General features: G+C 52.0%; 1 protein-coding gene across 5 annotated transcripts in view; it reads right to left on the bottom strand.

The window, feature by feature from the left end:
* Positions 1–25,891, bottom strand: part of OSBP2 (oxysterol binding protein 2) — a 112,127-nt gene that overhangs the window by 80,563 nt on the left and 5,673 nt on the right. For 2 of the 5 annotated variants that reach the window (XM_058036697.1, XM_058036698.1), the window contains exons 1-2: positions 22,297–22,371; positions 1,864–2,072 (exon numbers count right to left, since the gene is read on the bottom strand). In XM_058036697.1, coding sequence (XP_057892680.1) covers positions 1,864–2,072; positions 22,297–22,301 — 214 coding nt within the window. In that variant the 5' untranslated portion in view covers positions 22,302–22,371. Of the gene's footprint in view, positions 1–1,863; positions 2,073–22,296; positions 22,375–25,891 lie in introns of those variants that run through there. The other 3 variants (XM_058036696.1, XM_058036700.1, XM_058036694.1) reach the window with 2 other exon arrangements.

The raw sequence follows: 25,891 nt of genomic DNA, 5'->3' as shown, positions 1-25,891 counted from the left end.
TAGTATGGGAATGTAATGATTCTTACAGGCTGTATGTAAATGCTATAGGATTTGTATCTTGTACTAGATTGGTTAGTGAGAATTGGAATATTCAACAGAGAAGAAGATTTATGGTATTGGAACAGGAACGTCGCTCTCTCACCCTCTTTACCCCACTCTTGCCTTCTCTCTCTTTCCCACTCTCTTTACCTCTCTCAGCCCTGCCCCAGCTGTGTTTGGCAGCTCCCAGCAGGGCCCTGCACCCAGGCCCTTTGCAATGAACCCCAAGTTCCTGACCTGGCTTCAGAGATGTCTCGTGTCTGTCCGTCCCCGCCATCCTACCTCTGGCACTCTCACGGAGCTGGAGAGCTCTGGCTACCCAGTCTGCCCCATACATGACCAGTTAAACGGCTGTTCCTGACTGGTTAAACCCCCACTCTTGACTGGTTAAATGCCCATACCTGACTGGTTAAATCCCCATTCCTGACTGGTTAAATCCCTGTACCTGACTGGTTAAACCCCGTACCCAACTGGTAACACCCTCGTACCTGACTGGTTAAAGCCCCGCTCCTGACCAGTTAAACCCCTGTTCCTGACTGGTTACACCCCTGTTCCTGACTGGTTAAAGCCCCATACCCGACTGGTTAAATGCCCCTTCCTGACTGGTTAAACCCCATACCTGACTGGTTAAATGCCCATTCCTGACCAGTTAAATCCCCGTACCCGACTGGTTAAATGCCCATTCCTGACTGGTTAAATCCCCGTTCCTGACCGGTTAAACACCTGTTCCTGACTGGTTAAATCCCCATTCCTGACTGGTTAAATGCCTGTTCCTGACTGGTTAAACACACGTTCCTGACCAGTTAAATCCCCATTCCTGACTGGTTAAATGCCCGTTCCTGACTGGTTAAATCCCTGTACCTGACTGGTTATATCCCTGTACCCGACTGGTTAAACCCCGTACCTGACTGGTAAGACCCTCGCACCCAAATGGTTAAATCCACATTCCTGCCTGGTTAAACCCCTGTGCCTGACCAGTTAAATCCCTGTTCCTGACTGGTTAAATGCCCGTACCTGACTGGTTAAATGCCCGTACCTGACTAGTTAAACCCCCGTACATCTCCGCTCCTGACCAGTTAAATCTCCGCTCCTGACCAGTTAAACCCCCGTTCCTGACTGGTTAAACGCCCATTCCTGACTGGTTAAACCCCTGTACCCGACTGGTTAAACCCTGTACCCGACTGGTTAAACCCTGTACCTGACTGGTTAAATCCACAAACCTGACTGGTTAAACTCCCGTTAAATCCCCATTCCTGACTGGTTAAATCCTTGTTCCTGACCAGTTAAACCCCCGTTCCTGACTGGTTAAATCCCCGTACCCAACTGTTAAACCCCCATTCCTGACTGGTTAAACCCTCATTCCTGACTGATTAAATCCCCGTTCCTGACTGGTTACACACTCGTTCCTGACTGGTTAAATCCCTGTACCCGACTGGTTAAACCCCCATATGGGACTGGTTAAACCCCCGTTCCTGGCTGGTTAAATGCCAGTACCTGACTGGTTAAACCCCCGTTCCTGACTGGTTAAACCCCTGTTCCCGACTGGTGAGAGCCCCGTACCTGACTGGTTAAATCCCTGTTCCTGACTGGTTGAATCCCTGTTCCTGACTGGTTAAACCACCGTTCCTGACTGGTTAAACCCCTATACTTGACTGGTTAAACGCCCGTTCCTGACCAGTTAAACACTCTTTCCTGACCGGTTAAATGCCCATACCTGACTGGTGAAACCCCCGTTCCTGACTGGTTAAACCCCTATACTTGACTGGTTAAACGCCCGTTCCTGACCAGTTAAACACTCTTTCCTGACCGGTTAAATGCCCATACCTGACTGGTTGTTGCGCATGCGGATGGCCTTGGCCTTGGCCAGCTCCAGGGCCGTGACCCAGCGCTGCCTCTCCACCTCCGAGTTGGCTTTCAGGTGGTAGGTCCTGCCCCCGTTGGACAGCACGATGTTGCACGAGTCCTCCGTGTCGATGTGGGCTGTGGACAGGTTGATGGTGCCCCGGCACGTGTGGGCCATCTCTGCCTGAGTCCTGCACGGGAACAGAGGGACAAGGAAGGGTCAGTGCTGCTGTACCTGACCCCAGAACACCTCCAAGGCACCCTCCTGCACAGCACAGACCTGTGGAGACATCCTGAGGTGGGCAGCACTCACATGCAATCCACTAAAGCTGGAAAAGGAGTGGTATTCACATGCCCTCTGAACAGAGATTTAGCTTTCTCAGGATTCTCCTGAGAGAAGCAGAGAAAAGAATGATCAAAACAAAATCTCATTTGCTGCTCCTGTGTTTGTGCCCATGTGGAATGTGTTCTGGAGATGGTTTACCCGAGGTGATTGCTTGATTGGATTCTGGTGATGGTGTTTTATATTCATTGAGCAATTGGATCCACATGTGTGTGTCAGGACTTCCAGGCAGAGAGTCACAGGTTTTCTAGTTAGTTAGTGATAGTTCTTGTTAATGTAATATAGTTATAGAATAAATATAGTAAAGTAATTAATTAGCCTTCTGATATCATAGAGTTCTGAGCATCATTCTTCCCTGTGTCAGGGGATCTTCACAGCATCCAATAGAAAAGGCCCTCAGAGGAACAAGGGCAGGCTGAGGTGTTTAGATGGAACTCGTTCCCTTGGAGGAGCAACACCCCATCATTCCTTACACCTTCACATCCCATCGTGTCCACTGCTTCTAAAAGCAAAGTTCCAACTACACAACACCAGCTTTCTCATCTCATTTCCACTGCTGCTCTTCTCCTTTCTCCCAGCTGTCCCACCTCCAGAGTCCAGCACTCTGTGGCTCATTATACCCTCTCTGTTCCATCATTGTTTTTGTCAAAGTGTGCTCAGACCTCGTGGGTGCCAGCCCTGGGGTGGCAGCAGGAGCAGGGCAGTGCCCGTGCCCTGAGCTGGCACTGCTGGGGCACCTCCAGGGCTGGGGCAGCTCTGGGACCCTCCTGACAGGAGAGACCTGGAGGGGCTGGAGCGTGTGCAGGGCAGGGAACGGAGCTGGGCAGGGGCTGGAGCCCCAGGAGGGGCTGAGGGAGCTGGGCAGGGGCTCAGCCTGGAGCAAAGGAGGCTCAGGGGGCCCTTGTGGCTCTGCACAGCTCCTGACAGGAGGGGACAGCCGGGGGGGTCGGGCTGTGCTCCAGGGAACAGGGACAGGAGCAGAGGGAACGGCCTCAGGCTGGGCCAGGGCAGGGGCAGGGTGGGGTTTGGGGAAATTTCTTCCTGGAAAGGGTGGTCAGGCACTGGCACAGCTGCCCAGGGCAGTGCTGGAGTCCCTGTCCTTGCAGGGATTGAACAGCCGTGTGGATGTGGCACCTGGGGACATGGATTAGTGGTGGCCTTGCCAGTGGCAGGTTAATGGTTGACCTCAATGATCTCAGAGGGTTTTTCCAACCTCAGTGACTCCGTAATTCCACAAGAACATCAGAGCAGGGAGGCCTCAGAGGCACAGCCCAGAGCTGCTCTCACAAAGTGTTGGTGATCAAGCTCACCACAGGACAGAGATATGGGCCCTGCCAGGGAAGAATGGGCAGCACTCCAGGGACACCCACTGCCAACCTGACTCCTGAGGCTGCTCGGTACACAGAGGAGGCCACTCTGCCTGACCAGGAACTGAAAATCTCCAAACCCCCAAACATCTCAAGGACATCTCTCACCTGCTCAGTGGGACAGATTTATGCCAGGGCCATATCCAAGCCTGACATGAGGAGATGAAATCCTCCTAGTGCCTCCTAAAGACCGACAGTTTGTGTCTCTCAGCACCACAGGGCAAGTTCACAGTGTGGTTAACCTTTCTGCAGGGGTGAGTTGGCCCCAAAGGAATCAAGCCCCGATTTTCATTCCTAAGTCATCCCTTCACACTGCAGCACGTACTGTGCTCCCAGGAGGGATCCCTTCCCACCTTGAGAGAGGTGCTAAAATCATCTCTCCTCCACAAAGCAGAGGTCCCCAAGGTGACTGCACTAAATCAGCTGCAGACACTCAGAGCCTCACTCTCCCACCCAGGGAAACAGAGATGTTGCTCTCCCAGCTCCCCTCCCGAGCCAATCTCCATGGGAAATCAACTCCTATCAATCAGCACCCACACACGAGGCAGGCACCTGACCCAGCCTGGAGCCAACCTCCTGTGCCCAGAGCCGGGCAAAGGAGCAGAGGTGCCCTTCAGAGCCCTCGTGGTCAGCTGGATCCGCTCATTCAGGCTGGCACTGGGCTCTGCAGTAACCTGATCCTGCAGATCCCAGCTCTGCCCCTCCTGCAGCACTGGGAGCGCTGAGTTTGGAGAGTTCAGCCTGGCTGGGGGTTAAACCTGAGCTCTGTGTTTGGAGAGTTTAACCTGGCTGGGGGTTAAACCTGAGCTCTGAGTTTGGAGAGTTCAACCTGGCTGGGGAGGTTAAACCTGAGCGCTGAGTTTGGAGAGTTCAGCCTGGCTGGGGGTTAAACCTGAGCGCTGAGTTTGGAGATTTAACCTGGTTGGGGGGGTTAAACCTGAACGCTGAGTTTGGAGAGCTCAACCTGGCTGGGGGTTAAACCTGAGCACTGAGTTTGGAGAGTTCAGCCTGGCTGGGGGTTAAACCTGAGCTCTGTGTTTGGAGAGTTTAACCTGGCTGGGGTTTAAACCTGAGCACTGAGTTTGGAGAGTTCAACCTGGCTGGGGGTTAAACCTGAGCTCTGTGTTTGGAGAGTTCAGCCTGGCAGGGGGTTAAACCTGAGCACTGAGTTTGGAGAGTTCAGCCTGGCTGGGGGTTAAACCTGAGCGCTGTGTTTGGAGAGTTTAACCTGGCTGGGGGGGTTAAACCTGAGCACTGAGTTTGGAGAGTTTAACCTGGCTGGGGTTTAAACCTGAGCACTGAGTTTGGAGAGTTTAACCTGGCTGGGGGTTAAACCTGAGCTCTGAGTTTGGAGAGTTTAACCTGGCTGGGGGTTAAACCTGAGCACTGAGTTTGGAGAGTTTAACCTGGCTGGGGTTTAAACCTGAGCACTGAGTTTGGAGAGTTTAACCTGGCTGGGGTTTAAACCTGAGCACTGAGTTTGGAGAGTTAAACCTGGCTGGGGGTTAAACCTGAGCGCTGAGTTTGCAGAGTTTAACCTGGCTGGGGGTTAAACCTGAGCTCTGAGTTTGGAGAGTTCAGCCTGGCAGGGGGTTAAACCTGAGCGCTGAGTTTGGAGAGTTCAGCCTGGCAGGGGGTTAAACCTGAGCTCTGTGTTTGCAGAGTTTAACCTGGCTGGGGGTTAAACCTGAGCTCTGTGTTTGGAGAGTTTAACCTGGCTGGGGGTTAAACCTGAGCACTGAGTTTGGAGAGTTTAACCTGGCTGGGGGTTAAACCTGAGCACCCAGAGGTGGAGGCAGCCAAACCTCTGGGATTTTTGAGCTCTGCGAGGGAGCAAAACCCGCCGGGATTCGCCCTCGGAGCGCCAGAATTAGAGCTGTGCATGGGAGGCTGGGGGGAATGACAGCCTTGGAGAGTCCTGGCCAGGACACAGCAGAGGGAAAAAATATCCCAAAATACCACAGGGAGGATGAAAGCACCCACCCACCCAGCCAGGGGATGGCAAACATCATCACATCAACATCAATGTGTCCTTTTTGCCAGCAGCAGGATCCCAAAGCACCAGGACATGCTCCATGGAAGCCCTGAGTGATCAGCCCAAGGCAATGCTGCCCAGCCAGGACACACCAGAAAGAAAAAATATCCCAAAATACCACTGAGAGGACGAATGAACCCACCTACCCAGCCAGGGGATGGCAAACATCATCATATCAACATCAGTGTGTCCCTTTTGCCAGCAGCAGGATCCCAAAGCACCAGGACACGCTCCATGGAAACCTTGAGTGATCAGCCCTGCCCAGCCCAGGCACTCAGTTCCACACAGAGCAGGGCAGGAACCACAGACAGATCCATGGCTGACCCCAAAATCAGGCTTGTGGCAACACCAGTGCTGTTGTGGATGTGCTAAGATCATCAGAGGGGAGATTCCTTACCCTAAAACCAGTGATGTTTTTACCACGATGCCAGCAAGACCCCATCTCAGCTGTCCAACCTCCTCTGGAGGCACAGGCCCCAACTCCCAGGTGGATTTTGTCCAAGCCAGCACATGCTGCTGCTCTGAATATATATTTTCCTCTTTTATTTCAACAGAATAATAGGAATTTCAGACTGGTGAAAATTCTGGCATCTCCATCACCCACCCTTACTCACCAGCCCAGCACAGCTCTTGTATCACAGCCACTCACAATGACAGGTTTTGCAAAAATCTTGAAAGATTTTCTTTTTAAAATATTATTTATAGCATTTCTCCTTTTTTTTTGACTGATAAAGCTGCTTCAGCTCCTTAACACCACAAATCTAAACACAGAGAGTTTGACAAGACAATCTGCAGCATCAGTTCCTTAAAAGGGCTTCAGTCTAAAACTCCTGGAGTCTGATTTTCAGTGACTTGGATTCTACAGCCTGACAGAGCAGCTACAACACTGCAGTGCCATAAAAGAGCAGCAAATTATAATTTAAAGACCTGCTTTGTACTGCTGAAGGGACACTTGAGCTCCAGGAGGTATGCCAGGGCTGTGCAAGAGAAAGATGCTCCCAATTTTTAACAGCTGTACCAAATCTCCCTGGATTTAAACAACAAATCTCCCTGCAAGGGCTCACAGGACAGCTTTATCTACAGAACAAAGAGAAGAAGGTGAAAAGGGAGATAATGAAATGTTTTTTGCCTGCCAGCTCCACAGCTGTGGTTTTGGTGATACCCCAACAGCCAAAGGTTGAGCTCTGGATGCTGCTGGGAAGTTGCTGCTGACACAGGATCTGTAATTAAAACTGTGTGGCTCTGCTGGAAGCTAACAGGGCACAGCAAGGAATGAACAAGCCAAGCTCACACTCTGCTCCCAACACTTAACCAGCACAAGGGATGCCTGTGGAATTTCTCTGAAGAATTTTCTTTCTATCAGCAAGGCTCTGCACCATTCTGGGTAGCCTTGTCCCTCCTAAAACTCAGCTTCTTGTCTGACAGCTCCAACAGCATCAGGCAGAGGAACCTAGCAGGGAACTGAGACCATCCCCATGTCCCAGGCACAGCAGAATTCCAGCCTGAGCATCCTCAGGGAGCTCCCAGCAGCCCAGCCCTGGGACCAGAGCATTCCTGCAGTCCTGGAAACCCAACCAGAGCATTCCTGCAATCCTGGAAGCCGAACCAGAGCATTCCTGCAATCCTGGAAGCTCAACCAGAGCATTCCTGCAGTCCTGGAAGCCCAACCAGAGCATTCCTGCAATCCTGGAAGCCCAACCAGAGCATTCCTGCAATCCTGGAAGCCCAACAGCTGCCCCAGTTCAGGCAAGCAGGGCAGGAGTGAAACCTGGAGGGACAGGTGACTTTGTGACATTCTGTCCTGGCTGGAAGCATCCAGCATCATGAGGGGAACAGAAACACTCAGGGTAGTGAGGGACAGGTCTCCAAACTGGATTATCCACCTGAAACCCAGCAGGGAGCCACACAAACACTGAGCTGAGGGTGCCCTTCAAAGCTGGCAAGGGCAGACTCCAGTATCACCCATGCTCTAAGGCACTTCCACAGGGAAATCCAATCACATTTGAAGTTATTTCCTGAAATATGTTCACACTCTCATCCTGCAGATCTTCTTGATCATCTCAAAACCATTGCTTTGCTGTAAGCCTCAGAAATCAGCACACCCGATTCTACATCACAGAACCATGGAATGGGTTGGGTTGGAAGGAACCTTAAAGCCCATCCAGTGCCACTCCTGCCATGGCAGGGACACCTCCCACTGTCCCAGGCTGCTCCCAGCCCCAATGTCCAGCCTGGCCTTGGGCACTGCCAGGGATCCAGGGTGGGCACCCTGTGCCAGGGCCTGCCCACCCTGCCAGGGAACAATTCCCAATTCCCAATGTCCCATCCATCCCTGCCCTCTGGCACTGGGAGCCATTCCCTGTGTCCTGTCCCTCCATCCCTTGTCCCCAGTCCCTCTCCAGCTCTCCTGGAGCCCCTTCAGGCCCTGCCAGGGGCTCTGAGCTCTCCCTGGAGCCTTCTCCTCTCCAGGTGAGCACCCCCAGCTCTCCCAGCCTGTCCACAGGATCTCAAGCACTGAATTCCCATCTTATGAGTGTTTCCTGCTGTAAATGTAGGTCAGGCTCACACTCAGCCACCTCCCCAGACAGGCTCAGAGAAGCACAAGGTGAGCAGGAAAGACTCCTGAAGGAGGTTTTGTCTTCCTTATCCCAGTGTATCCTTCACCCTGGGCTTTCACTCCCTGCTGTTACAGCACAACCAGGGAAATCTGGGCACTGAGGGGTTCAGAGGCTGCATCTCAATCCCCAGGCCACACACCCCAGGGACTTCTCCCCAGAGTTATCCAGGAGCCAGCACAGCTCACGAGCAGCCTCTGACCCAGCCTTCTCCGGGGAAAGCAGCAACAAGTGCTCCAACAGGGCCCTTGCTGGGATCTCTGGAGCAGCAGGAGGCACCAGCAGCCACAGCAGAGCGTGTGCAGGGCACCACTGAGCTCCCTGGACACTGCTCACCCAGCAAGCATTTCCTCATTTAAACAGCACTCACAGAGAAATCTCCTGCTGCTGCTGCACAGTCTCGGGGGGTTTTTCTTGCCTTACATTTGTTTTCCAAGGAAGTTTTGCTGACCAAATGTGAGGGGTGAGTGTAGAACCATGAACAGCCTGCTCTGCATGACCAGACAGGTTCCTGCAGGTGCCACCCTTCAGGTGGATGGGACAGCACAGGGGCAGGGCCAGCAGGGATGCTCCCAGCTCCTCCTCCCTCAGGCAGCCTCAAGGAGAAAATAAGAAACATCTGAAGAGTTTGAAAAGGAAAAGGCACAAAGTTTCAGGGAAGAGAGTGAAATTGTTTGTGGTTGGGGGTGGGTTTGAGTCTCTGGTTGAGAGGTACAGAGACACCACAGCAACATCTGTCACTGCCCACGTGGGATGGAGCTGGACACCAACCCCAGGTTCATCCTGGAGCTGGCAGATGCACACACTGAGGGACTTTCCCAGCACCACGCTGGATTTGCAGCTCAGAAACACTTCTGGCTGCCAGACCTCAACAGAATCACAAATCCAGGCTCCTGAACTGCTGCAGATCACACCCAAAACCCAATCCAAGACAGCCAGGAGCAACAAACAGCACAAACCACAGCACAAACCCAACAGCTTCATAGGACAGACAGGAGCCTCAGACAAGGGCCCAGGAAGAGAAAGGGAATGGCTCCCCATGGACAGGGGCAGGATTAGATGGGATAATGGGAAGGAATCTCTCCTGGGAGGGTGGGCAGGCCCTGGCACAGAGAATCTGGGGCTGCCCCTGGATCCCTGGCAGTGCCCAAGGCTGGATGGGGCTTGGAGCAGCCTGGGACAGTGGAAGGTGTCCCTGCCCAGCACAGGGGGTGGAACAAGATGATATTTAAAGTTCCATCCACCCCAATCTGGGACACCCTCGCTGCTTCTTACACCACTGCCCTCTCCAGACTCAGCGATTAAGACCTGTTTTTTTTTTTTTTTCTACTGTTTATTTTACGGATTAAGTAGAAACCAGTTTGTAAAAATTCATTTCTTCATCATACTGGAAAATATGGTAACATTAAGGGCTCTGCAGCCTTAGAGGAATATTTATACCCATGGCCAAGTGGGAAATGCCCTTTGGAGTCAGGTGCAAGGACTGCTGCAGACAGAGGGAAGGAGAGAAATCAAGGCCAGGGAACAAACCAGGCAGAATTGGACAATTCAGTAGCTGGGACAGGATTTGATTTCCTTCCCAAGCACAAAGGATGCCACAGCCCTGAGTCCCTGCCATGCCTGAGCAGCACAAGGATTTCCATGCAGAATTCAGAGCCTTGCACCTGGGTTAGGCTGAGCTCTCCCATTCCCCCGGGGCTCAGGGACAGGAGCTGCTCTGCCCATTGCTCACTGCCAACAAAGGGCTCTTGTGCCACCACCCCCTCCCAGCAGCAACAACAGCTCCCTCACGGCTCAGCTGCCACTCCCAGAGCATCCGTGCCCACATCTGGTGTTTGAGTGCCCTGTCACCCCCACCCCACACTCCAGCCTTGAAATATCAGACACAACGAGCCTCCCTGCACAAGGGCTCCAAGGCAAAACTCCCAATAAACTGAGATTTCCCAATAAACTGAGATTTCCCAATAAACTGAGATTTCCCATTTGTTCAGGTTTTGGGGCCATAAAGCCAGTGAAATCTCTGCTTCCCTTTTAGGCATGAGAAATCCCAAAAAGCACTTGAATTTGAGCTCACATTGCCTGAAGGACATTGAAACCAAACCTCTTGGGGTTATTACTCTCCACGGGTTCAAGGAAAAAGGGAGTTTATGGCAGCTCAATCCCAGAACTCAAATCCCCAAGGGGATGCAGGCCTGTGGCTCCAGAGGTATTTTCCCAGTGAGTTCAGCACACCACAGCTGGTTCAGCAGGGCTCTCACAAACCACAAGCTCCATGTGACAAACAGCTCAGATATTCCCTCTGCTTCCTCTTTTTGCCTTCCCCAAAACCAAGGAAGCACAAACCAACCCCAAACAAGCACAGGGCAAGTGTTGGGCTGAGATTGCTGTAAAAACACACGATTTTAGATCTGTTTAAAGGCCAACTAATCTGTAACTGGCTGCAGTCAGGATGGGCATGGATTGGGAATGATCAGGGCTGAGGGAAAGCCTGCAATCCTGGCTGCAATCCTGGCTATTTGCAACCCTCACCAGCCAGAGGGATGTCTGCAGCTCAGGATCATGGAAATATCCCCCACAACCTACCCTGCAGCTTCCCAAGCTGGTTCCAGGACAAATCCCTGCCCACACTGGGACCAAAGAGCCTCAGCAACACCACCCAGGCAAGGATTTAAGGAAGATTTGGCCATACAGCTCTTCTGTAAGCAAGCAATAAGCACAGCAGTCGGGAATTCACACTCCTTTCTCCACCTTCATTTGGCTGCAATACCCACCCCAGCAAAGGAGGAGCCTGGAAGATCCTTCTGCTCCAAATCATTCACAAACAGCTCTTGTCTGTCTCTGCTTCAGAGAGGGAAAAAACTCCAGAGGAGCTCAGGACAGGCAATTTGTCAGACAAATTCCCTCAGTGCCACAGTGCAGGGTCACAGACATCTTTTATGAAAAATCCTTTCTTCAAGATTTTTTCTCTTGAGAAGCTGAAAGGCCTCAGGAACAAAATGTAAACAATGATTATCTGCTGCTGTGGAATGCAACAGGTGCATCTGGGATTGGTCTCATGGGGTTGTTTCTAATTAATGGCCAATCACAGTCAGCTGGCTTGGACTCTGAGACAGAAGCTTTTGTTATCATTCTTTCTTTTTCTATTCTTAGCTTAGCTAGCTGATGAAATCCTTTCTTCTATTCTTTTAGTATAGTTTTAATATAGTATATATCATAAAATAATAAATCAGTCTTTTGAAACATGGAGTCATCTCTTCCCTCATCCTCAGACCCCTGTGAACACCATCAGTGCCTGCTGGGAAGGTTCCATCCCACGAGGATGGGACACTTTGCGAACGCCAGCACTTCCTACTCGGAAATCTCTCTGCTGTGAGAGTTCCATGAGAACACTCCCTGCTGGGGAAGTGCACGGCTGTGAGAACGTGCTCAGGGCAGGAAAACCACCACAGCCCAGCTGAAAGGGCTCTGCAAACAACACCCAGGCTACCCCTCACCTCTTTTCCTGAATAAAGTCAGGGTGAGCTGCTGGGTGGCTGAGGAGCAGAGAGCAAGCTCCTCCCAGTACACAACATATCCGAGCTGGGTGCCAAGCACAGGGGCTCATTTCCTGAAAACCTGTGTAAAACCTGCAAAAATGCACTCAGACCTCAAAATGCTTTCCCTGCCACAATCAGAATCACAGCAAAAGGCACAGTTCCCTTCCCCGTGTTCCTCAATGCTGTTTCTGCAGCACTCCCACCGACAAGACTCCCACCCCAAACACAAAGATACTCTGAAGTCAGCCCATCCTGCTGCACACCTCTGGGATTGCCTTTTATCCCACATTTCTGCCTCTCTCATGTGCATGCTGCAAGTTTTCTGCCAGGACACCTCAGCATTGGCCAGGAGATAAACTAAGCCATAGTGCAGGTCAGCAGATATGGTTGGCAAAGAGGGTTTGTGTCGGAGTTTTTATGAAAACAAAACAAAACAAAACAAAAACAAACAAACACAAAAGATAAAATTCATGTTAAAATAATTTACTGGGAAGCACTCCCACTCCTCCCAGCACACGGTGCTATCTCCTCTGCACCTCTGGAGAGGCCGGTGTGGCCCTGGCTGATAAGGGTATCAGCCCTGCAAACACGGGCACCCAAGCAGCTCCAGCAGGCACTGACTGGTTTGGGGCTTCACCTGCTCCACCATGCCCCAGCCCTGCAGGGCACAGCTCCCCGAGCTGCTGTGACCCCAGCCCTGCTCCCACCCAACGCTGCTGCAGCTCCCCAAAAAGGGCTCTCACTCCTTCCCTTCCTGCAGGGCAGAATGGAAGGAACTCGGCGTGGGAAAAGCATCTCAGGACATGAGCAGAAGGAAAGGCTCTGAGAGCGTGTCCTTGGTGGCAGCTGGACTGCAGCTGACCCAGCACAGGGACACTGGTGTCCCTCACAGCCCAGAAACCAAACCACAGCTCAGCAGAGCCCCTGAGCCAGGATTTGGGCATGGAGCTGGGAATGGTTCCTAGAACCACGATGCAAGCATGGAGCTGGGAATGGTGCACGAGACAGGCTCTGGGCATGGAGCTGGGAATGGGCTGCAGAGCCAGGATGCAAGCATGGAGCTGGAAATGGTTCCTAGAACCAGGATGCAAGCATGGAGCTGGGAATGGCTGTGGGGAGCTGGGAACAGCTCCTAGAGCCAGGCTCTGGGCACAGAGCTGGGAATGCTGCAGGAGCCAGGCTGTGCTCATGGAGCTGGGAATGGGGCAGGAGCCAGGATCCAAGCATGGAGCTGGGAATGGCTGCAGAGCCAGGATCCAAGCATGGAGCTGGGAATGGTGCAGGAGCCAGGCTCTGCATATAGAGCTGGGAATGGTTCCTAGAACAAGAATCCAAGCATGGAGCTGGGAATGGCTGTGGGAGCCAGGCTCTGGGCATGGAGCTGGGAATGGTTCCTAGAACCAGGATCCAAGCATGGATCTGGGAATGGCTGTGGGGAGCTGGGAATGGTGCAGGAGTCAGGGTTTGCACATGGAGCTGGGAACGGCTGCAGAGCCAGGATCCAAGCATGGAGCTGGGAATGGCTGCAGGAGCCAGGATCCAAGCATGGAGCTGGGAATGGTGCTGGAGCCAGGCTCTGGGCATGGAGCTGGGAATGGCTGTGGGGAGCTGAGAATGGCTGCAGAGCCAGGCTCTGGGCATGGAGCTGGGAATGGTGCAGGAGCCAGGATCCAAGCATGGAGCTGGGAATGGCTGCAGAGCCAGGATCCAAGCATGGAGCTGGGAATGGCTGCAGGAGCCAGGATTCAAGCATGGAGCTGGGAATGGTGCAGGAGCCAGGCTCTGCATATAGAGCTGGGAATGGTTCCTAGAACCAGAATCCAAGCATGGAGCTGGGAATGGCTGTGGGGAGCTGGGAATGGCTGCAGAGCCAGGCTCTGGGCATGGAGCTGGGAATGGTGCAGGAGCCAGGATCCAAGCATGGAGCTGGGAATGGCTGCAGAGCCAGGATCCAAGCATGGAGCTGGGAATGGTGCAGGAGCCAGACTCTGGGCATGGAGCTGGGAATGGCTGTGGGGAGTCAAGATCTGTTCATGGAGCTTCCAAAAACACCAGAGGAAGCCCCCCCAGTCCCCCCAGTTTTTTTGTTTTCCTTAGTTTCCAAACTAAAATTCCAAAGATCCCGAGATGTGGAATCCCATTAAGACTTTCAGCTGCTCATCACATCAGTCATGGAAGGTCTGCTCCAGGTCTCATCACCTCCACAGCCAGCAGGATAACCCAAAACCTGGACCAGGCCTGACTCACAAGCTCGGTGGTTCATTTTTAAGCAAGAACAAAAAAAGAGTGACCACACACAAGTTCATTTGACAAATGCTCTTTACTGCACAAGAAACAAATGCACTGCAGCAGATGAGAGCCTCAAGCAGTCATTTTTCTCATTACAGCCTCTGCTTTCAAGTTTGTACTGGTGCTTCAGCCCTTGGGAGTTGTGTTAAATGATCAGCATAAAGATCAGCCACAGTCAACTCGTGTTTATCTTTTCTCACCACCACAGCCAAGGACATAACAGCACACAGGGCACACAGAGTCAACATTAAAACCCCATTTTTACTCCTATCCCATCAATTCCTATCTCATTTACAATATTCAGACTGGTTAAAAAATCCTGGTTTTCCAGACTACAGACTTTAGGGATGTATTTGCTTCAAGCACAAGACTTATCCCACCTTTCAGAGATTGAGGGTGGGTAGAAAAGTTCACTCTCAAGAATTTTTCCATGCTGCAAGCATCTCTCTTTTCTGCAAGTGACTGTCAACGTTAATGTTTTCAGTACCCAATAAATTTCCCTCAGAGACAGCACATGAGATACAGTTTGTGACCTCAAACATCACTCTAAAATAATCACACTCCTGACTTTTGCCAGCTTTCAAACAAGGCTCAGTTCTAGCCCAGGATCTCTGTGGGGATGAGATCTTCCTTAGGGATACACATCTAGATGCAGAATCTCCTTCTGGATGAAATATTCCTTGAGGAGAGATATCTGGATGCAAAGCCCACATGGTTGCATAAATATATATTTTCCTCTATTTTAAGGCACGAGAAAAAAGATAAAACTTCATATCTAAAAGCTGAACTGTTGTTTCTCAGCCCTGGACTATGAAATCCTCAGTTCAACAAGCAGTTTGCTACAGGTTTATGTGGAGGAAGGTTCCAGGAGTGTGTCCAGGGCAGACATGGAGAGAGGTTCCTTCAGCTCCATCTTCTCCCTGAACAGGACACACAGCTGCCTCTGCCCAAGGCAAACACCCAAGAGCAGCAGCTTCTGCAGCCTCCTGTGACCAGCCACAGGTTTACTCTCTGCTAAATCCATGCTCAGCTCCACAGTCAGCACATCCTGCTGCTGGGAGCAGCCACCCTGGGGCAGTGGAGGCAGCTGCCTGCTTCCAGGAGTCACTGCCTGAGAGCAGGAGGAGGGGAATGAACTTTACTGCATACAAGGTGTCTCCATGACCTCCACTGCCCAGGAAAGCAGCAGCTGATCCTTGCAGGACACGTTCCTGAGGAGTCCTGAGGTCAGCAATCCTGGGAAGAGCAGGTTTCCTGTAAGAGGGGAGCAAACAGAGGGAAATGCAAGCAGCACAGCAAACCCTGTCAGCAGTGTGAGCAAGGGGCAGTGTGGCACAGTGCAAGACCTTTCCCATCCCTTACAACACCACCCATAAAATAAAATATGTTGGCAGCCAGCATTGCAGATGCTGGAGATGCCAAGAGCTTGATTTAAAACAGAAATCAAGAGTTAACCACTTACTGGGCCATGACTGGGGCTGAGGGTGCTTCTGGATCAAATCTGCAGGTGCCAAAGTGACTTTGGCCAACAGCTTGGGGACAGGCCTGGCACATGCCAGCTGCTTCCCTGTGACACCAAACGTCCTCCTGCACCAAGTCTCAGTGCCAGGACACAGGGAATGGCTCCCTCTGCCAGAGGGCAGGCATGGATGGGATATTGGGAATTGGGAATTGTTCCCTGGCAGGGTGGGCAGGCCCTGGCACATCCTGGGTGCCCATCCTGGATCCCTGGCAGTGCCCAAGGCCAGGCTGGACACTGGGGCTGGGAGCAGCCTGGGACAGTGGGAGGTGTCCCTGCCATGGCAGGGGTGGACAAGATGCTATTTCAACTCCCTTCCAATCTAAACCATTCCATAAATCTCTAATCCAAGACACGCTCTGGGATCATTCAGGGCTGCACATTTTCTGCAAAAACCCTGCAGATATTGACTGTGGGTTACCAGGAACAGCCAAGAGGGAAGGCAAAGTCACTGACCTTCACAAGGGACAGCTCTCACACGCAGACAAGGATGAGTTGCAGCTTTCAGCCAATTTCCCAACTGCTCAGACCAGACTCTCTGTGTTATTTCAGGGCATTGTGTTGCAAGACAAGTTGTGTGGTGCAATAAATGCTCCGAGGTTTTAATGCAGAAACATTTCAGTTGTTTCAGCACAATCTGAGTCCTGCCCTTCACTCTCACCCCTGTGTGCTGCCCTGGCTGCAGCCAAGCCAGGCCATCCTCCCCCAGCACAGGACACCCTCACACCCCCACAACACCCAGCTGCCACCCCAGCATCTGCTCCACGCTGGAAATGTTCCCATGCACAAAAGCAGCAGCAGCACTTCATCCAAAGCCACTCCTTCCCATTCCAGCACCACTCAGGGCAGCCAAGGGGCTCCTGCTGTACACACCAAGGCAAACAAGCAATCCACAGAATCATGGAATGGGTTGGAAGGGACTTTAAACCCCATCCAGTGCCACCCCTGCCATGGCAGGGACACCTCCCACTGTCCCAGGCTGCTCCAAGCCCTGGCCTTGGGCACTGCCAGGGATCCAGGGACAGCCCCAGCTGGTCTGGGCACCCTGTGCCAGGGCCTGCCCGCCTCACAAGGACCAATCTCTTTTAATATCCAATCTTAATCTACTGTCATCCAGCTGTAAGCCATTCCCTGTGTCCTGTCACTCCAGGCCCTTGTCTGAACTCCCTCTCCAGCTCTTTTGGAGCCTCTTTAGCTGCTGTTTTTTCATGAGAAAAACACCAATTTTACACATTGCTTGGCCAGGCAGCTCCACAACCCCCTCAGCTGCTCAGGCTCCTGGGAAGCAGCAGGATTGTGCCAGCAGATCCCAAAATCCCCCTGCAGCCCAGGCCCTGGTGCTCCACAGAGGACATTAAAGCCTCCATCCTGAGAGCTCGTGTCCAGCAGTTCCTGTCACAGGGACAGGGCTGGGAATGGTTTATTTTTAGCCCTCAGCATCTTTCATTTCCGTAGGAGCTGCAGGCAATGCTCCCTTCCACAGAACACCTCCTCCCCTGCCTCTCCAACACTGCAAACCAGAGTGCTGGGACAGAACAGAATGCAGGGCTCTGGCTGCTGAAAAGGACAAAGCCACCCGAGGAGGGGAGCAGAGGCACCACACGCAGGCTGGGTGCTCTGCCAGGGCAGGAAACAAACAGGGGAAAATGGGGAAAACAGGAGAAGCAGAGCCATGGGTGCCAGCAGGATCTGTGCAGTGATCCACACTCCCAGTGAGGTGTGAGACAACAAACAAACACCACAAGTGCAGCCAGCACCAGAAGCAATCCAACAATCCAGGGCTTTTCATCTTCTCCAGCCAACAGCAGGGAGATGAATGCTGCTCTCCAGTTTCAAACTCCCACGTGGTGAAGAGCACCTATTTATACAATTTTTTACACAGATGAAAGGGCCAATCTTGGCCTAGAAGCCACTCTCTGCAGCCGTGAATGACTCCAGGCAGTGGCTCATGGCCTGTCTCTCCAGCAGCACCCTCAGCCCTGGGGCTCACCCTGGCAGCTTCAGCAGCTGGAAGGACTCCACCAAAGACATGGGAAGTGTCCCAAGAGAGAAGGAAGAGCCCAGCTGAGCTGCAAAGAACAGAGCCCAGTGCTCAGCTGGTTTCCCCAGCAGGACTCAATGCAGGGGACAAATAAAGCTGTGACCATCCTCCTCCTCTCTTCCCAGGATCCACCAAACTCATTGAAAACTCTCTTTTTCTTTTTTACACAATTTTATTTCTTCAGTCTTCTACAGGAAGAAAAGCAGGTTTAAACTTTCAACTTTGTATCTATTTTTATGTTATCAGAGATTTTTAAAAATGGCGTAAGAGGGGACAGAGGCCAGGCCACCGAAGGGAATTCTCCCATAGGAACATATTCCAGGAGCTGGATTTGAATGATCCTTGTGGGTCCCTTCCAAGTCAGGATATTCCACGACTCTGTGATGTGAAGGAGCACAGAGCAGTGAAAAGCAGCACAATGCCCTTTTCCCAAGTGAGGGAGCAGGATCACATCACATCCAGGCTCACTCAAGCTGAGCTGTTCTGACTCCAACACTTGCACAGGGGAGCAGATTCTTTTTATAGAGACCTGGCACGGCACAAACACTTCCATGAGGTCTGTGAAGGGATGAAGGGGCAGCACAGGATGTGTCCCCACAAAGTGCCACCATCACAGGACTGCTTTAATGCCACACAGGCACATCCCAAGTGCCTCTGCTGGGTTTACATCTGCAGTTCTATAAATAAACCATTTTGCAAATTAAGACTACACCTAATGGTGTAATGGTCTAATATCATTGCCATTCTACCATATAAATTTTGAACTTGGAAATTAAAGCTACATTAATGCTAATAGTGGAGTTTGTGTACCTGCCCCGTGGGACAAAGGGCTCAGTATTTATTTCCTTTACAAACAGAAAACTCTAATTCCCTCTGTACCCATGAGGATGCCTCACTTCAGGGTAGTGTCTGACTTAATACTGGTGTTTTAGCTACTTTACAAATTTGTCCTTCCTAAAACTACAGAAATTGTAAATCTTCAGGGAAACACCTTGAACCAAAGTGCCAACATTAACCTCACTACATTATGGCTGAAAGATTTAGGATTGCTCAGCCTGGAGAGAAGAAGGCTCCAGGGAGAGCTCAGAGCCCCTTGCAGGGCCTGAAGGGGCTCCAGGAGAGCTGGAGAGGGACTGGGGACAAGGGATGGAGGGACAGGACACAGGGAATGGCTCCCAGTGCCAGAGGGCAGGGATGGATGGGATATTGGGAATGGGGAATTGTTCCCTGGCAGGGTGGGCAGGCCCTGGCACAGGGTGCCCATCCTGGATCCCTGGCAGTGCCCAAGGCCAGGCTGGATGGCACTGGGACACCCTGGGACAGTGGGAGGTGTCCCTGCCATGGCTGGGGTGGCACTGGGTGGGCTTTAAGGTCCTTTCTCACCCAGACCATTCCATGGTTCTGTGATTGAAGATTTTGTTCCCTCCCCTGCCTGACCCTGTGACACCCCAGCCTGGCACCACAGCAGCTCCTCACCACAATCCCAGAGCTTCCTCCAATGCATCACTGCCTCCCTGCAGCATCCACAGGGATTCCTCAGCAAAGCTCTCAGCCTCCACTGCCTGCAGAACGTGACTCTCACAACCACTGAGCCTGTTCAGGTGTTGAGCACTTGGAAATCAATTGTACAAATCCTGATGGGATCAATCCCGTTCTCACAGCGTGGGCTCTGTGCTTAAATTAAGCTACAACATTCCAAAAATGGGGAATGTCAGCTATGGGCAGCCAGAGGTTTCATTCCTGCACTGCAAAGGCACCTCAGGGCTGCGGCTGTGCAGCAGAATTCAATCCCATCCAGCAATTACAGACCTTATCTGTGCTGAGATACAGAGCTGCAGCCTCTCAAGGCATTTACAAGTGACAATTCCAGGCTGGATGTCTGCAGCTGTAAGGGAGCCTGTTACAGAGCAACAAACACAAATTTCCACACCTCTACAAGTCAGCTTTCAAACTTAAAACTGCATTTCCAAGGAGCTTGCATGCATAGGTTTTTCTACTTTGAAGCAGAAATTTTTGCTTCTTTCCTGGTGGTGAAAAAGAAGGGGACAGAGAGGGAGAGGCAGATGCCTCACCCAGTGCACACTCAGTGTTTATCCACAAAAAAATCCAGGTTCCTGGGAAAACAGTTCCCATGCAGCACCCAGCTGGGACATCCCAGAGACTGCACAGACAAAAAAACAGGAAAATTCCTGTCCATCAGCTCCTAAGCCAATCCCTAAAAGGATCAGAAGCACCACTGGGTCTTTGCCTCCCCAAGTGCTGCAGCAAAACACTGTACTTATAATGAGCTTTAACAGATAAAAGCCTGATAGAGGAGTAAAGCACAGATAATCCCATAAATTTGGTTTGCCAATCCTCAGGCTGTCCCAGGGTCAGGCAGCTCCTCCACCAACTCAGAGTGCCATGGAAGTGCAGGATGGTCTGTGAAACAGCCTGAAGGGCTCAGACAAAGAAATCACCAGGGCTCCCCTGGCACTGACAGGACAAGGCTTTTCCTCATCCCTCATCAGCATCCAGAGCTGAAGGCAAAAAGTGTCACAAACAACCATAGAATGGTTCATGAGATGTGTCTGGGAGGCACCTCAGGTGCAGTGTCCTGCTCTGAGCATCTGCCTCCAGACAAGGCTGCTCAGGACCCTGCCCATGGAACAGCCATGAGTTCCCTGCACCTCTCCAGATCCCTGTCCCAGTGTTCAGTCTGAACAGTCCTCATTCCCAAGCCAGCATGTTTGCATGTGTCCATGCAGGGTTTCCCACGTGCTGCCCTGTGTCTCACCCTGCCACGAGCAGAGCCAGGCTCTGTCCCCTCTCACACCCTCCACCGTGGAGCTGTGGGGTCTCCTCTGCTCCAAGCACACTGAAGGCCCAGACAGGGCCCCCAGGGCTGAGCAGAGGGGACAGTCCCTCCCCTCAACACTTCTGCTGACACAGCCAAAGCCACCGCTGACCTCTGCTCACTCCTGGTCACCTTTTTGTCCCCAGGGCTCCTCTGCAAAGCTACTTCCAGCAGCAATGGCTCTGCTGAGCATCACAGGGTTCTCATCACCTGCAGCTCCAGGGTGTCACAGTCCCTCTGAACTCCAGGCCTGTGACCTCTCTGCTCCACTCGGCACCACCCAGAGCCGGGCTGTGAGGGCACTCACCCATTAATAACCACATTGCACAGCAAATACTGCAACTAATGAACTGTGCTCTTACCACAGCTACCAAAAACCAATCAAATTATGCATACTCCTAATCAATGCCTGAGAGGATACAGCTAACCAGAGCACCACCAGCACCCCAGCTCCCAAAGGGAGCCCTGCTGCCACAAACATCTTTTATGAAAACTCCTTTCCTTAGGATTTTTTTCTCCTGAGAAGCTTTGAGGCCTCAGGAACAAAATGTAAACAATGGTTATCTGCTGCTGTGGAATGCAACAGGTGCATCTGTGATTGGTCTCATGTGCTTGTTTGTAATTAATGGCCAATCACAATGAGCTGGCTCAGACAGTCTGAGGCAGCTGCCTTTGTTATTATTCTTCCTTCTCTATTCTTAGCCAGCCTTCTGAGATGAAACTTTTCCTTCTATTCTTTTAGTATAGTTTTAATGTAATATATATCATAAAATAATAAATCAAGCCTTCTATAACATGGAGTCAGATCTACATCTCTTCCCTCATCCTAAGACCCCTGTGACCACCATCACACCCTGCATGCTGTGGACAATTCCAAGTGGGAGCTGACAGTGTGTCCTGTGTGCCACATGTAAATTATGCAGTATTAAGATGATTATCACCTTTGTACCATCACAAAATGACTTTTAGTTTGAGCCCTCTTTTCCTCCTGTTTATAAAAGTTCCATCCCAGTAGAGAAGCAAAGCCAGGGAGCCTCAAGCAGACTCTCCCCAGCACAGACCAGGAATGAAAAACTCTGCTGGGATAAAATAAAGCCATAGAGCAGTTCCACCTCACCACACACTATAAACCTGCAGTGCCTTCTGCTCCACAAACCCTGCTGGGAAACACCACAGTGGCAACTTGGGAATAATAAACAGCAGATAAACAGCACCCAGCATCAGTCACAGGAACGGGCATGCTTGGAAACAGAAAAGATGGAAGGTCTCAAGTCATCCAAGAACAAAGGATGGGGCTGCTGGAGAACACAGCCCTGACACCAGGCACCACCCAAGAGTTCCTGGACTCCTCCAAAAAGGCTTCAAACCAAAGGCTGAAACTTAACACAGAATCATGGAATCTCCTGAGCTGGAAGGAACCCCCAGGGATCATCCAGTCCAACTTCTGGCTGTGCCCAGACACCCCAAACCCCACCCTGTCCATCCCTGGCAGTGCTGCCCAAAGGCTCCTGGAGCTCTGGCAGCCTCGGGGCCGTGCCCATTCCCTGGGCAGCCTGGGCAGTGCCAGCACCCTCTGGGGGAGAACCTTGCCCTAAAATCCAACCTAAAATTCCCCTGACACACCTTCATGGACTCCTCACAAGCTGTGGGCACAGCTGCCACCCCCACCTGCTGCACAGCATCTCCACACCTCAAAGACAAAAATCTGCTTCTTTATTCTTATGGTCTCCACCCCTGCATAGTCCTGGGGAGGAGGGTCATGTCTGTGTCCCACAGCCATGAGCACATCCCAGTTATCCATGTCCATGCTGCAGCCAAATCCACCCAAACTCACCCCATCTTCCGAACTGGCACCGGTGTATTTTTCAAGCGCTTCCAAGAAGAGCCACCACTCCTGACAGTTGCAGAAGACCTGAAAAAAAAAGTTGGTGGAACCACCCCTGTGCATTTCACAGGAAAAAAAAAGAAACTTCAAAAATCATGAAGATTTCCAGAGCTAGGGAATTAGTTGCCATGGATATTTGCTGCTGTGACAAATACTCTAATTCTGTGCTGGGGTGAGTGACAGCACAAAGCACCGAGTCAGCTGGGAACAAACAGCAACACGGCGAGGCTGGAACACAGCACACCCAGCCCCACGTCCCTGGGAGCATCCCTGAGGAAACCAACCATGGACCTCAACAGCACCAGCACCAGGAGGCCACAGGGCTCCCCAAAGGAGCTCTGCTCCCATCCAGGCTACCCAGCCCTGCTGTCACACCCATGGCTGTGCCATGGCAAGGAGAGTTCACTGCTTGTGAGAGCCCACCCAGCCACAGTGTTAAGGTGTGTGTGCCAAACAACCAGCCTGAAGTGAGAAGATCTTACAACAGTAATACACAACCAGCAGGCCCCAAGGACAACATTTTCCTGCTCTGTTTCTCATAAAGTTCCTAGAAGAAACCTGCTCTAGCTATTAACAACAGATTAAGAATCACTGCTGTGTGTTAAAGAAGGAAAAGAGAAAGGCACTGACTCCCACTTCACCATATTTACCCCCACATGCATTGCAGAAGCTGCTTTAAACAGCCACGCGTGCCCAGCCAGTGCTCTCATCCAGAAAGATTTGGAGGATTAGGACTATTTTTAGGGAGTGAAGCACCTCCCCCTGAGTCACTGCAGGGACATACATCTATCCGGTCGTGATTCAAAGCAGAAATAGCCTTGAAGAGTTAGATAAAAATAAAAAAAAAAAGCAAGGAAAGTGGATACTAACACAGCTTGGTGTGAAAGGAAGGGCAGGGAACACAGAGGTGACAAAGGGTTCGGGCACAGTCACCAGTGCTGACACAGCAGCAGCTCCATCAGTGTCACAATGTGACCTGTGAGCAGCTCCAGCCCACAGCATCACCTGGGGACAGCACAGGTACAAACCAGCCCTGCCAGCAGCCCTGCCTTGCCGAGGGGGAAGCGAATCCCAAGTGCCTGGAAGGGAACCAAAGAGGAGATTTGCTCCCATTTGTTCTGCTGCCACGGCAGAGCTGCACTGACACGCAGGCCCACGCTCCCATCTGCATCTTCAATGGCAGATTGATCCCTTCACAGCCCGGGCTCAGCACCAGCCCTGCACTCACACTCACACTCACACTCAGGGCTGTGAGTGAGCACCATCCTCACATCCAGCCCTGCACTCACACTCACACTCACACTCAGGGCTGAGTCAGCACCACACTCACATCCAGCCCTGCACTCACACTCAGGGCTGGGTCAGCACCACACTCACATAAAGCCCTGCACTCACACTCACACTCAGGGCTGGGTCAGCACCACACTCACATCCAGCCCTGCACTCACACTCACACTCAGGGCTGGGTCAGCACCACACTCACATCCAGCCCTGCACTCACACTCACACTCAGGGCTGTGAGTGAGCACCACTGCCCCAGCACCATCCTCACATCCAGCCCTGCACTCACACTCACAGCTGAGTCAGCACCACACTCACATCCAGCCCTGCACTCACACTCACACTCAGGGCTGTGAGTCAGCACCACTGGCCCAGCACCATCCTCACATCCAGCCCTGCCCCAGCCCTCAGACACGGCAGTGTTATGGCATTAATTATTAAACAAGCTTTTTGAGTGAAACCAAACAAAGGCTGATGCAAAGTGTAGAAAGATCCCTGCCACGGTGCTGTAGGAACTGCTACAATAATTGAACAGTATAATGAGGACCTGAAGGGATATTTAACACCTCCAGCCAGCTCGGGTTTGGAAGCACTATCTTATTATTTAGGGGTAAATCTCCAGGATGCTGCCTGCCCTCCTGATAGCAGGCTGGGACAGCTCACATTTCAGGGTGACAACCTGAGCTGTTGGCCATCAGCTGAACAGACCTGCAGGGAGCAGAGGGCTCTGATATCACTGATAACACTTCAGGCATATAACATTACCAGGCTGAGTTACCCAGCTACAACATTTGATACACAAGCACAAAACACAGAGAAGCTCAGGAGTCTGACCTGCTGCAGCATAACTCAACCTACAGATAGTGAACATCGTGGTCATTCAGAGGTGAGCTCAGAGCTCATTGCACTGATTGGAAACTCCTTTTCAGGGGAAAATGAGGTGGGATACAAGGGACACTGCATGGAAAAGCACAGCAGGTTCCTCACAATACTCCTGACAAGAAGGATCAGCTCCTTCCCCAGTGACTCACTGTGGGTACAGAGGATGACAGGCCATACAAGCACCAACTTAAACCTGTAATTGGAGCAAGCCAAGTCAGAGCTGAATGCATATTTCCCTGGGAAAAGACAAGCAGGGGAGCTGCAGGAAGAGGCAGGTGATGCCAGTCACCTCTGCAGGCAAAGGACAGCTGGCCTGCTCCTGGAGCAACATGACAGCAGCTAGACTAAGGGTTTTCCAGGGCTGAGCACAGTCCTGGAGCAGGAGCCAGTCCACACCACCCTCTGCTCCTACAGGCCAGCACAGCCCCTGCTGTCCCACTCCAGCTGAGCTGAGGGAGCTCCAGCACCGTGGGGGAGAGTGCAGGGCTGGACAGTGACCCCTGCCCGTGCCTGGGACAGCACAGCAGAACTGCACAGTGTGTGCTCCAGCAGGGGAACCGGGACCAGGGCACAGCTGGAATGGGGTGACAGACACCTCACTCAGGTCAGGAGGCAGGCAGCTGAGCCCACAAACACCCTCCACACCTGCCAACAGCTCCAGGAGTGAAAACTGCTGCGGGAGCCAAGCTACCTGAGGGATCCCCTCGTGCCCAACATGGAGACAGCAGCACAGGCTGCTCTACCTCCACACAAACCCAGAGTGTTCTGCTCCCTCACCGTTTAGACAAACCAGTTATTTCTTCTACAATTACATCAAATTAAGTATTTGGCCAGTGTAGAATCATGGAATGGTTTGGGTGGGAAGGGATCTTAAAGGTTCCACTCCCCTGCCATGGGCAGGGACACCATCCACAAGACCAGGTGTTGTGGGGTGCTGTGATGTCCCATTTTGGCCTTCCAGGTCATTCCCCCAGGTGTGCCTACGCCTCTCTCCCTTCCCCCTTGCCCCCATGCTGAGTGAGTCCTGTCACTCAGGCTGAACATTCCAGCAAGGCGTCGTGTGCTTGGTCAAGTTCAAAGGATGCCCCTCAGGCCCAGGGGTCATTGGCCTGTCTGGGTGTCATCTTCCCCTGAGACCCTGCCCCTCTCACCTGGTTGGTGGCTCACCTGTCCCTCCCCTCCCCCTGTCCCTGAGCTTAAAAGGTGATCAGACCATGCGGCCGGGATTCTGTTGGAGCAGCTGCTCACGTTCAGACCTCTGTAACCATGGAATAAACCTCTGGACATTAAACCCTCCAGCAGAATCCATCATTTTTCTCTTCACCATTGCCTGAAGCCATTCCTCTTGAGGTAAACGGGGTTCCTAACAAGCCTGGACTTG

This window comes from Melospiza georgiana, chromosome 18 (genome assembly GCF_028018845.1).
Source record: "Melospiza georgiana isolate bMelGeo1 chromosome 18, bMelGeo1.pri, whole genome shotgun sequence".
Classification (NCBI taxonomy): Eukaryota; Metazoa; Chordata; class Aves; order Passeriformes; family Passerellidae; genus Melospiza; species Melospiza georgiana.
The sequence above is the reverse complement of the archived record's forward strand: the minus strand, read 5'-3'. Positions and strand labels throughout refer to the sequence as shown.